The 12,131-nt window shown below is 42.1% G+C and overlaps 1 protein-coding gene across 1 annotated transcript; it reads right to left on the reverse strand.

The window, feature by feature from the left end:
• Window positions 1-2,796: 2,796 nt before the first annotated feature.
• Window positions 2,797-10,321, reverse strand: LOC119740565 (E3 ubiquitin-protein ligase rnf8-B-like). The gene is made up of 5 exons (XM_038215908.1): window positions 10,149-10,321; window positions 7,142-8,355; window positions 6,083-6,199; window positions 5,236-5,440; window positions 2,797-3,402 (listed from the first exon to the last, which is right to left on the reverse strand). Exons 2-5 carry the CDS (start codon window positions 8,348-8,350, stop codon window positions 3,056-3,058), a joined length of 1,878 nt encoding a protein of 625 aa, XP_038071836.1. The 5' UTR covers window positions 8,351-8,355; window positions 10,149-10,321; the 3' UTR covers window positions 2,797-3,055.
• Window positions 10,322-12,131: the final 1,810 nt, after the last annotated feature.

The following is a 12,131-nucleotide window of genomic DNA, read 5'->3' on the forward strand; positions in this document are numbered from 1 at the left end:
ACGCAGTCGGGCTAGGGAGAGCCTAGCTTGAAAGGTTGGTTATGAATTGTTCATTTGGTGATGGGCTAATTCTTTCCGTTGGTTAGCAATTAGTGAATCGGCACAATTGCAGAATACCCCGCCACTCGATCTATCCACCTCGTAGCCGGCTACGAGGTCACGGTTGGTTGACCTCAATATACATTCTCAGCGCTACTTGTATGTACTATGCGTCATGCTCCATTGCACTCCCACCTCGTGACCGCGTAGCCGCCAACAGGGTAGTTGGTTTGGACTTACAATTTTTTCAGCAACTCTCATTCATTTTGTGTTGCTTCGTTCTCAAGTATATTCAAGGGGACTCCCACTCCGTAGCCTCGTAGCCGCCAACAGGGTGGTTGGTTTGGACTTGGAATTTTTTTCAGCAACTCCCATTCATTTTGTGTTGCTTCGTTCTCAAATAATGGACCCCCACTCAGTATTCCGCGTAGCTGGCAATGGACTTGAATTGTTTCTTTTCCAGTGATTCCAACCTCGTAGCCAGTGATTTTAGGGGTGTATTTCCGAGTGGCGGGGTATTCTGCAATTACTCCAGTGAATCTGTTGAAATTGTTTTTTAAGCCAAAAAAATAGATGAGATTTTTTTTTACGTGTAACGGCTGGGGCGAAGTGGGGATGGGGCGAAGTGGGGATGGGGCGAAGTGGAGATGGGGCGAAGTGGGAATGGGGCGAAGTGGAAATGGGGCGAAGTGGGGATGGGGCGATGTGGGAATGGGGCGAAGTGGGGATGGGGCGAAGTGGTTAGGGGCGAAGTGACATGGGGCGACGTGGAAATGGGGCGAAGTGTCCGACATTCGTCGCACTGCTATCCAGACAGTGCAACGTCTGTATCGTGCACAGATCGTGTCTTATTCAAGTGTTCCTTATTATTCCTCCATAAAAAGACAATGTAGATGCATACAAAATACAACCTTTTTTTTAAGGATTTTTTTAAAAAGGAAAGAGAGTTTGGACCCATTTTTTTTTTTTTAATTTGGGCAGGGGCAGACCAGGGCAGAGGCGGGGCAGGGGCGGCGGAAGGGTGAGGCGGGGTGGGGCTAGCAACATTTATTAAACAGCTATTTCGAGGGAGGTGTAGTGACATCAGTTTGTGGCGTCAAAAAACCTAATATTGCATTTTATGAACTTAATTGGCGACAGAGCCAGGATTTTTTTTTCAGTGGGGGTGGGGGGGGGGGGGGCACCAAGAGCAGATCCACAAAAGTGTTTCCAAATTTTCATAAATCCACAGAGTGAAGGTAAATAGCATCGAGTCATTCCTCCTCTTGTTAAAAAAATACTTAACAAAAAAATGCTTCTTGGACGATCGAGGGGCAACTTTTGATTTTTTGGGGGTGGGGGTGGGGGGGGGGGGGTTGCCATCTGGGAATATGTGTGGGCAGGCATGTGCCTACAGGACACTTTTTCATGCAAACCGTATTAGTACACATGTACATGTACATATCCACACACTCAGGGTCCCAACCTTTTAACCCAACAAATTACCAAGTTCATTATGGATGTAAATTATAAACAAGAGAACTTCCATATGGCAAAACATGGACATAATTATACTTTATTTCTTGGAATCCAAGAGTTACAATCAAGTGAGTTCATTTAATTAAATAAGACTGTCAGCACCTGAAAGAAAAAAATAGTCGCTGCCAAAAATGTTGCTGCCAAAATGGCTGGACCCTTTCTGTGTATTATTTGTAAGAAACTCATATCAGTAAGATTTGAGGCTTTGCATGGTGGAGATACTAAATAATGAAAGGTTTGCGGAAACACCATGTGCGAATAATTTCTCAACTGAGAGAGCACAACACAGTTCCGCAAGACATCGGGTTTCACCTCAACGACATCTGGCTCCCACTACTCCAGACTGATGGGTCTCCTATACCCTAGGTCCTCAGCTACCACCTTAGACTGATGGGTCTCCTATACCCTAGGTCCTCCCTCTACTGACACTGCAACCCTACTGTTCCACTTCAGTGGGCACTAAGCTTGCTCAGGGATCCTGTCTACTTGGCATCCTCACAGGATGCAACTTCTCACTTCATTGACTTCGCCTTTTGCTACTTAAGTATCCACTTCTTAGAGTTTAGGCACTCTCCTGAAGACGGTCAGAGCATACTGACCGGAACGTCGAGTTTATACCTCTGGTTCTTTTCAGAACCATTCTCTCAGTTGAGAAATTATTCGCACATGGTGTTTCCGCAAACCTTTCATTATTTAAACTCATATCACTAAATCATGGGTCTGTATATTGACACCAGTACATACCTGCCATATCAACTTTCTTAATGAGAACATTAAGTATTCATTCATTACAATACTATATTACATGAAATTGCAATGCAACAGTCTAATACAATCTTTATTCAAGCTAATGCACGCCCATGAGGTATGCTCCAAAATTGTCTGGGCAGCGCTGCCGAAATTCCCAAGAGTAGATTTGATTATTGCTGCATGTATTCTGTAGGATTGGTAAGTCAACTTTTATCAGCAGCCTTGATGAATGTTTTTTTTTCCAAGAACATTTCAACTTAATACACAGTTTGTTGGCTCATATGATGTAAATGAATGGTGCAGTTCTATACTGTATAAAGTTCTAGATTGTTTAAAGTAAATAATTCTTTTCAATAAGTATCTCTATTATTTTATGTGAGAATAGAAATTGTGGCAAAAAGATGGCTCTTGAAAAGGTAAAGATCTCTCTCATAGAACGCCATCTTCGTAGGAAAATGATAACTGCGCATTCAACGCCATCAGGTGCATGTTCTAAACGCGCACATGCTGCTTGAAATTTCTTTGAAATACGGCGCAGCCTATGCGCGTCACGAAACTTTGACGCCCAAAATGCCGATGCACATGGCAATCTGTAGGAAGTGACGTCATTTAAGAGAGACTTATTCATGCGATGCGAAAGGACAAGTATATTTACGTCTTCCCACCACAAAAGTAGTCACTGCATGTGGCCTACTTAACATAGAAAGCTGTAGTGTCTCAAGGAGGGCCACAGATAATTTGTTGAGTTTTACAAAAGCATATCATCTTCGTCGTCATCATCTTCACCCAAGAATGCACTGTCCAAATCCTCAAAATCATCAGAGTCCAGGTCCTCGTCGCTGGAGGAGAACAGATCGTCGTCCGAGTCGTCCATGCCCTCCAAATCGTCAACGAGGCCAAAGCCGAAGAATCGACGGAAGGCGGAGCCCCCGACACGGTCCTGGAGGATCTCCAGAAACTCGTCAACGTCACTGTCGTCGTCGCTGTCCAGTGAACCGTTGAAATCGTCATCATCATCCATGTCCCAGTCCTCTAGGGAGTGGCTGGCAAAGTTGCCCCATGTACGGCCTCCCTCTTTCAGCTCCTTCTCCTGGCCTGCGGTCAGTTGGAATATACAGTATAAACAAAATATCAATCAATAAATCAATCAATCAACGACACAGAAATGGTTAACGGGACCATGACATGAGTAGTAACATATTTTGTGCAACTTTCTTTTCCTCACAAATGAATGAAAACCATTTGATTTTTTTTTTTTTGATTTTCTTTTAAGTGTACTTCTATAAACTTTTTAATGTTCCACGCTTTTCTGGACAACTGAGGGCGCTCATGATGTGATGTCATTTTAGGAACATATTCTTCAGTTAAGGGCTTTTCTGTTTTTCTGTTCAAATTGTGAACTGAAAAATCTGCTTATTCAAAATATTTGTGAGAAATGTTTGCATATTATTGGCTTACTGTTGTGTATTGAAACAATAACAAATCACCAAAAACAGAAATTTACGACAAAATATTCAACATTTTGGTAACGTTTTGTGCTGAGATAACTGTAACACTGAGGTTTCTGCCTAAAATAACATCACACTGATGCTCAGAAGTTAGGGAAAGAAAGTAAGAGAATTCGGAAAGTACTGCTTTCAGTAAGGGTTCACAGAAATAAGATGGACAGATTTTATAAGTGAAGTTGAATTAAAGGCAAAATACAACATTTGCAATCAATAAAATACATAACTTCCAAATTATTATGAAATACCTTGACTGTAAGTGAATAATAGTCTTAAGCAGCATCCTGTGAAAATCATTGCGCCTGGTATGCTGTCATTTTCAAGAATAGTGGAATTTTGTATCATTTTCCAACAATGGTTGGGCCTAACCATCGTTGGAAACAAAACCGGCTTTTTCAAACACTGCCCCCAATTGACCTAATTTAGTTAGTCCACAGTTTGTCTGCAATCGGTTAAATATCCGTAAACTGACATAAGGCAGCTAGTCTCGTTCCCTGACCTGACAATTCCCTGACGTTTATAAATTGTTCCATTTCATCTGAAGCGTCGGGTCAGAGAACAAGACTACAAGAACAGGTTTTTTTCTTGTTTTTTATTCTTGCATCCATGAACACAAAACTTTAAACAGGTCAGTGGAACGATATTTTCTATAATACTCTAAGCCCCAAATCCATCCATTTCTGAAAATTACGGCATAAGCAAATGCGTAGATTATCTATAGATTTTTTACTTGAGAGTATGAACAAAATGCATAATTATATCCATGGTATCTAAAGAGCAGCAAATTTCACTTCTTTTCCTTCAATTGGTCTATTCTTGGCTTTTCAAAATATCGGGAAAAGTCAACATCTTAAGGCCAAAAAAATAAATGGTCGGTCTCTGGTCAGCGTGTGCGTCAATTTTGATCGTGCGCATCAATGTTTTTGGGTTTTTTTTAATTGTCCACACCAGCTACAACAGCGCCCTTTATTGCGGCACCGCCTCAAATGTTCGTGGGCAGCTCATACCCAGTGATAGATCCAGTACGAGGTTGATGTTGCACGGATGATAGTAGCCATGGGTACGAAGTTGCTGCCAGCTGATCAACAACACTGGCAGCTAGTCAACAACACACGTATCGACGTGTTGACATGCGATGTGGGCAATTGTGATTGTGAATTGAAGCCTGACTGTCTAAATAAATGAAATATGCCCCTTATTTCAGTGTCCATTGTTTGTGGCGTGGAAACTCTTAGACCGTTCGGTATTGTGTCATGTGACAGCTGTACAATCCAAGCATGAAAAAAAAAAAGCATCGCCGCATCAATTCTGGAAGTTTGGTCTGACCAGGTCTGACTATTTTTTGGGGGGGGCCTAATATCTAAAATGTTCAATCTCTAGGGGGAGGGCATGGGATGTGCAGGGTTCACACAAGCCTCGTCACCTTGTCTGTCTTTGATGGTCTCGGCTCGCTTCTTCTCAACCTCCCGGCCGACTCTACGGCAGAGCTTGGTGAGGAAGGGGTCCAGCTTGGAGATGGGGTTTCTGGACGTGATGCTAGCCCGACATATGGGACAGCGATCCGTCCGCCTCTTCCACTGCTTAATGCAGAAACTGCAGAAGGTGTGCGAGCAGTTTAGGACCACAGCCTGCATTTAAAATGAATAATAATATAATAATAATAATAATTTATTCATTTATAAAGCGCAAATTCCAATATGATTTTGTTCAAATGCGCTGTACAGTAAAATATTAATTAGAATACAAGAAAATACACTCTAAAAATGTACCATGACGCGCTAATACACACATTAAAAATAAAAAAGTAACAGCAAAAAATTACTCGCAAGGAGCTTAGAACGACCCACCATTTCACATGTTAAAATACAAAGAAGTAACAATAAAATCAGTAAAAGGCCAACTTAAAAAGATGAGTTTTTAACAGAGACTTGAAGTTATCAACACTGTTAGCTCTCCTAATGTGAATCGGAAGGGCATTCCAGAGTGTAGGGGCAGCATTAACAAAAGCACGATCCCCAAGGGTAACTTTGGTACGGCGAAAAGGGTAGCCCAGGAGAGTGTCATCGTGAGAACTACGAAGATTGTAACGGGATGAGGGATTCTTAATGATAAGTTGGCTAAGGTAGACCGGAGCTAAACCATAAAAACATTTATAAGTCAAAATAAAAGGGCCTCCTCCCTTTTTCCAAAAAGCCTTGACAAGAAACTATTAAATTTTTGAACCTGGCTTTAAGTGTGGGTTTTAGTAGACAACTGAGTTCTTAACTCACAGATATGAAGAGTTCAGAGCAGATGCTGCATCGAAGCTCGCTATCCAGAATTTGATACAGTTCCATCAGTGTCTTCTGCTTGGTTTCCTTGTAAACGGTCCCTCCGCTGGGCGGCTTCTGAAAAAAAAGGGAACGGAGATCAAGTTATTTAAATAAAAAAACTCTGGGACACAGGACAGTTCTGCAAAAGAAACAAACTAGTTTGGTATTCTTAACTGCGCAAATGAACATCAGGTATAAACATCACTTTCACATACATTATTAATCATATGGATTCAAAATTATAGCCTAATAAGGTTATCAACAAAATTGATAAAAAGTTGATTCGGAAATATTTCGAATGCATCATGCTGACAGTATGTAAAGCTCCCACTTAAAGTGCAACCTACATGTACAGTTTCATCTTTTATTGATTGCATGAAAGATTGTCAATTTATTTATCCTACAGCCCAAAGACTATTGAACATTTCTCAGCAATGTTAAATCTGAAGTTTAATGTCGATGAAATGAATTTCAATCTGAGTTGAAAAACTTGATGAAACCTTAAATTTATGTTCACATACAGTTGCAAAACATAACTTTCAGGAAATCTTTTTCTGGTGTTCCCATAGAATTTACCCTAATCCCTACGCCCTCTGGCTAGGATGCAACCTCAATCCTGCAAAATCTTCCAATTGCCACCAAGAAAAATATTGGATTCAGTCACAATCCGCCAAAATCATCCGTTATTTCTTGAATTTAGTCTGTGGAGGGTGACCACTGCCTCAATCCTCCAAAATCCTCTGCCAATTACTGCTATGGGTTGAGGCAGTGGGAATGGCGTTTAGAAGCAGTGCGGATGAAATACGAGAAAAACACAGGGCTGATTTATGCATGGCTGAACATAACCAACGCAGGATATGGCCTACTGGCTTGACATAATGCATCCTCCACAAAAACCGATATATCTTTGCCATTCATCCTCAATCCTCCGGCATCCAAAACCGGCAGGAGGATTTGGAGGATTGAGGAGGGGGGAAGGGTTAAGAATACATCATTTTCTTCATCATCTTTACTCACCTCATCTTGCTTCTTTGGCTCCGATGACACTTTCTTATTGGCCATCTTCCAAGCTCTGCAATAGACATGTGTCTTCTCTCTTGGTGCCCGTCGTAGACTGTACTTGTGTTTCCCCATGGTGCCGGTTCTCCACATCTCACCATCCCATTGCTGGCCTCCTCGTACCATCTCCATCTCCAGTCTCTCTCTCATTGCCTGCACTCGGCTCAGCTGTGCAGTCCAATCTTTCTGCAGCTGCTTCAGAAGTTCTCTTTTGTCCACTTGATGGGCCCCGATTTGTGCCTTTAGGGATTGTTTTGCTCGTCGCACCTCGCTCTTTCGCCGCTGGAATCGGTCCCTCCACTCCTTGGCCAGTCTGGTCCTCATCGACCAGCGCTCGCTGTCCACCTTCCTCTTGCCGGCTTCTAGTTGTCTCTGTATCCGGTGGTCTTTGGCTTGCAGCCGCCTCTTATCCTCCAGCTGGACCTTCTCCCGGAGCTTTTTCAGCTCCTTGTGGATGCGAATCCGGCGGCAACTCAGCGAGGCACGCTCCGTGTCCTTGTTTCTGGCAAGCTGGTCTCCGAGTCCCCGCACTCGTGCCTGCTCCTCCAGTATGCGCTGTCGTATAAGGCCAATTCTGGTTTTAATTTCCAGATGCCCGTCTGGAGAAGCTTGGGAAGCGTTTTCACCACTGTCCACTTGTGGCTTAGCAGGGACTTCCGGTGTGGATTTTCTGCTTTCGATTTTCTGACTTGGTGCAGGTGGCACTGCTTCCTGTACAGAAATATCTTCCGTCTGAATGTCTCCCTTGAGACGTTTCTTTGATTTACCAGATGTACATCTGGTACAGCGTTTTCTCTTTTTAGTGTCTTTCACTGCTTTGCTGCAAGATTTCTTTTGTTTCATATCTTTCCGTGTTTGGCACTCTTTGTTAAAACAAATGCCTGAAATGGACGCCTGTTCGACTGCTTCTGGACCTCTTGCATGACCTCGATGTGACTCTTTGTTACAAACATCATTGTTGATTCTGAGCTGCACATTTTCCCTAGACCTCAGTGCAGACTGGGAACGCGTGCGTCTTACTGTGTCGCTGCCATCCAGTCCCGATGGTTTTCCAGCTTTTGATGAGGTCAGCTTTTCCCGACCCTTGTTTGTGGCGTTTCCTGGGGGCTGGCTTTTGGAGGAAGCAAATCTTGCCACCTTACAAGATGCTCTCCTGGTTGGAGCCATTTCCACTGTTGAGAAAACAGATTGAACACAAATTTATTCAACATGTAATGTTTTTGCATTCACACTTTTTTTTAACAGGTTGGAATAAAGTTTATTTAAACTTGCATCACGGCAGTGTGAGATGTAGATATACATGTACATCAGGCATTGTAAAATTTACCAGCCTAATGCTATAAAACCTATTAGGCCAAGTATAAATATAAACCAGTTTCTCGTTCCCACCGGCTTCCTTTTTCCCGCCCGCTTCTATTTTGTTTGTTAATTCACTAGTGGGATGCCGCATCAACCTGCGTCATGCGTACTACCCACCGAGGATTACTAAAGTCAAGCAACAGCCACCGGACAGGTGTAGCGTGAATTTAGGTTTCTATGAAATACGGACTCATTGGTGGTATGCTTGATTGAAGATAAATGGGAGGTGATCGACCACATGAGAGGGCATCGCGCGCGCACTCGGTTGCATCGCGCGTGCTCGGTAACGGAATCGAACTCGGGATACGGGGACCATCGAATGAACGCTGGGCATGAAGACCACATCGCAATTCAAACACGAGTCGGAAATTTAACGTGTTCACGATCGCGAGGGGAGCTCTCAGAATTGAACGGGAAATTTCACTGTTCATCCGGATCGTAAGTAAACTTCAGTACAACCATCTTAATTATCAATGTCTACTTGTACCTCAGGTGGCGTATACATCTAGTAATTTGGAGGCCAAATTTTTGAGGGTGAAATCTGATGTTTTTGTTGGGCAATGTTGGGGTTTTGGGTCAATGACAGAATTGTGTTGCTCGGCATATAACCATTAGCTTGGACCCCACTATCGCCAGACCACGTCCGAATGTTAAAAAGGCGATAAGTTGGGTCTTAGTTACTCGGACTATCAACGACCCCACTCCTCAGATCGCATCCAACGGTAATCCTTACTTTTAGGACCCCGTTCCTATATTAGGAAGGGAAAGACTCACCAAAACAGTTGACTAAATGACACTCAAAATTGACATTCTGATATTTCTTGGCACATCTGAACAATTGGCAATGACACCTTCTTGAATATAGGTTTAATTTTGTGGAAAGAGGGCAGGGCTTTGATTTTAGAGGGAAATTGAGGGGTAAAAGACGACGATGACAACCAGAAAACAAACTCAAAAGCCAAGATGGCAAACGTGAAAACTCGATGCAATGAAAGCTCGATGCTGATTGGCTGATAAAAAGTAAACATCTTGTATATTTTTTTCAGCAGACAATCAGCATCGGGCTTGCATTATGTAGCGCTTTCACTCGTGTTGTGAGAACTACACATGCACGTCTGACTGCAAAAAAAAGTAGGAAAGTCATGAAAGTCACATTTTCTTTGAAAGTGCTTTCAAAATTACAACTAACATGAGTTTATATGAAGAGAAAAGACTGCATTAGCCTGCAAAAGTCATTTTGGTACTGGACAGTCATCTGCAAAAGTTAGTTTTGAACAGAACTCGTAAAAAATAGAGGTGTCCCTACTGCGATTAGCATTAGGCCGGGCCTACCCATCCAACTACAAAAAAAAAAAATTCCGGCGTGGCCCTGCATTCTATAGTTGCTCCAAAAACATTTTTGACTCTAATTTGATCACAACAAAACAGGGGCCCTACACTACGATCGCCCAAAAATTTAGCGCGCGCAAGTTAAAATTGCGCACGGTATCCAAATTGCGCTCGACAGAAACAAGTTCGTTCGGAAAATTTATAATTGAAGGTGTCAATCACAAAATTCACAGTGTTTCTCAGCAACATAGTTCTATTAAATATCTTATGCACTTACGTTATTGTTATTTCGGCAACGTTGAAGTCACACAGTTTTCGTACATTTGTAGTTTTTCTTAAGCCAATCTTTTGACACTTGACTGAATGTCAAGCGCGAATGTTTAGTTCTCAACATCTCATTCAGGTGATAATTGTCTGACGTCCAACCAACAATATCCTGTTTCCATAACATAATGCCGCACACTGGGTGGGACCTGACTAAGCGCCACCTATGGAAACAATACGTAGAGGGCGGGCTTGAATAAGTGCTTCAGGTAGCAGACCAGTAAATAAACTTCCATAGACCCCAATGGTAAATGCTCCCACTTTACTGGTCTGCACCCTTCATGCATCATGCAATGGAGACATGTATGAAAATTCCCATTGACACCAGTGCTAACCCCGGCATACTTTAAAATTAAAAACTAGAAATTCTCACCCAAAGAAGACGACCCCTATTTTTCCCCAAAGCGGAAAAGTAGTCGATCCATCTACAACAATCCATCCACAACATGGCAAAATAGCGCCACTTTCGATCGAAATGTCAAGAATTGGAAGCCCGAAGTCCGGGCCAAAGACACATTGCCATTATCTCTTCAATTCCTCAATGTTATGGTTCTCAGAACTCTAATATAGAATATTTTACATATTTAGCTGGAGCTATGTATATTAAATTTAATAGCTCTATGAACGGAGATCAGAAACTATGTTCTATTTTTAGAGATGACCTTAACGTTCGGCATCGAAAAACGTTTCAGTCCGTGGAAACTTTGAAGCGGCTACCCGTACCCACCCCGATACGCATTTAGATGGTATACATATCCCCTCTGCATAGTACTAAAGGCTGAACTAAGTCGGACAGTCATTTAGGCCTGATCAATAGATTAAAAAATAACATATCATGTGATTTGATATCACCACAATTATATCATTTTCCTCAGATTTCGAGCGAATGTAGTACTGGATGCTGTGGATTCAATGGTGCCTAAAAAGGTGGATCCTTCTAAAATCATGTCAGTTGAATCAAGTTGTACTCATCATATCAGTGAAATATATTTCACCTTATTCTGATTTGTGGCTCTGGAGGATTTCTTTTTTAAAGGAAATTAAAGTCCGAGAACCATTCCGACTGATGACGCATGTACAAGAGACCGAAAGAGTCCCTAGGACTCTGCATTGTGGGAATACCGATATGCTAATTAGCATAATGATTGGGTAGTTCGAAGTGAGAACCTGACTGATGGAGGGACTGGGAACTATAGTCTAACGGAGGCCGCGCCGACGCGGTGAGGCAAACTTGATTATTATTGTATTCAATAATTATTTTATACTTTATGCCGTTTCAATTTGCGATAAAATCAGTCACGTCAGAATTAGTGTCGTTATAAATTAATACAGTACACACGCGAAATCAAAATGTCTAGACCTCTGATAGGTCTTACCAAAATATAATAAGGGTGCATACCTGCAAATAAACTCCCATAGACACTAGTGCTAAATGCCCGTACTTCAAAATTCTTTTAAAAATACTCAAAACTCTCACAGGTATTCAAGCTGCACAGAAAAATGATGATCAATGTGTCATCTTTCATTTTCTTTTCAATTTATGGTGGGTTGACCATTGACTTTTCGAGATATTTTCACGCAAAGAAGACGACCCCTGTTTTCCCCAAAGCGGAAAAGTAGCCATCTTGAAAAACGATCCCTCCACAACATGGCAAAATAGCGCCACTTTCAAGCCCAATAGCATCCAAAATGCTCAGAATTGGAAGCCCCAAGTCCGGGCTAGAGGTTCACTACCATATCTCTTCAATTCCCCAATTTTACGGCGCTCAGAACTCTCTAATATAGAATATTTTGAGGGTATAACTTTTATTCATGAGCTTGGCGGATCGATTTACAGGTGTGTACCCATAAAGGTAAAACACCTTTTTTTATTTCAAAACAAATTAACTCAATATTGTATTGACTCGGCATTGCCCTTTTCCGTAAACACGAGCCA

Source organism: Patiria miniata, unplaced genomic scaffold, assembly GCF_015706575.1.
Source record: "Patiria miniata isolate m_02_andy unplaced genomic scaffold, ASM1570657v1 HiC_scaffold_5, whole genome shotgun sequence".
Classification (NCBI taxonomy): Eukaryota; Metazoa; Echinodermata; class Asteroidea; order Valvatida; family Asterinidae; genus Patiria; species Patiria miniata.

Coding starts and splice junctions, on each gene's coding strand:
- LOC119740565 (XM_038215908.1), bottom strand. CDS start 8,350: ATGGCTCCAACCAGGAGAGCATCTTGTAAGGTGGCAAGATTTGCTTCC. Junction 6,200..7,141: donor AGCCAAAGAAGCAAGATGAG/GTGAGTAAAGAT, acceptor CTTTTTTTTCAG/AAGCCGCCCAGCGGAGGGAC. Junction 3,403..5,235: donor GACCATCAAAGACAGACAAG/GTGACGAGGCTT, acceptor AACTGACCGCAG/GCCAGGAGAAGGAGCTGAAA.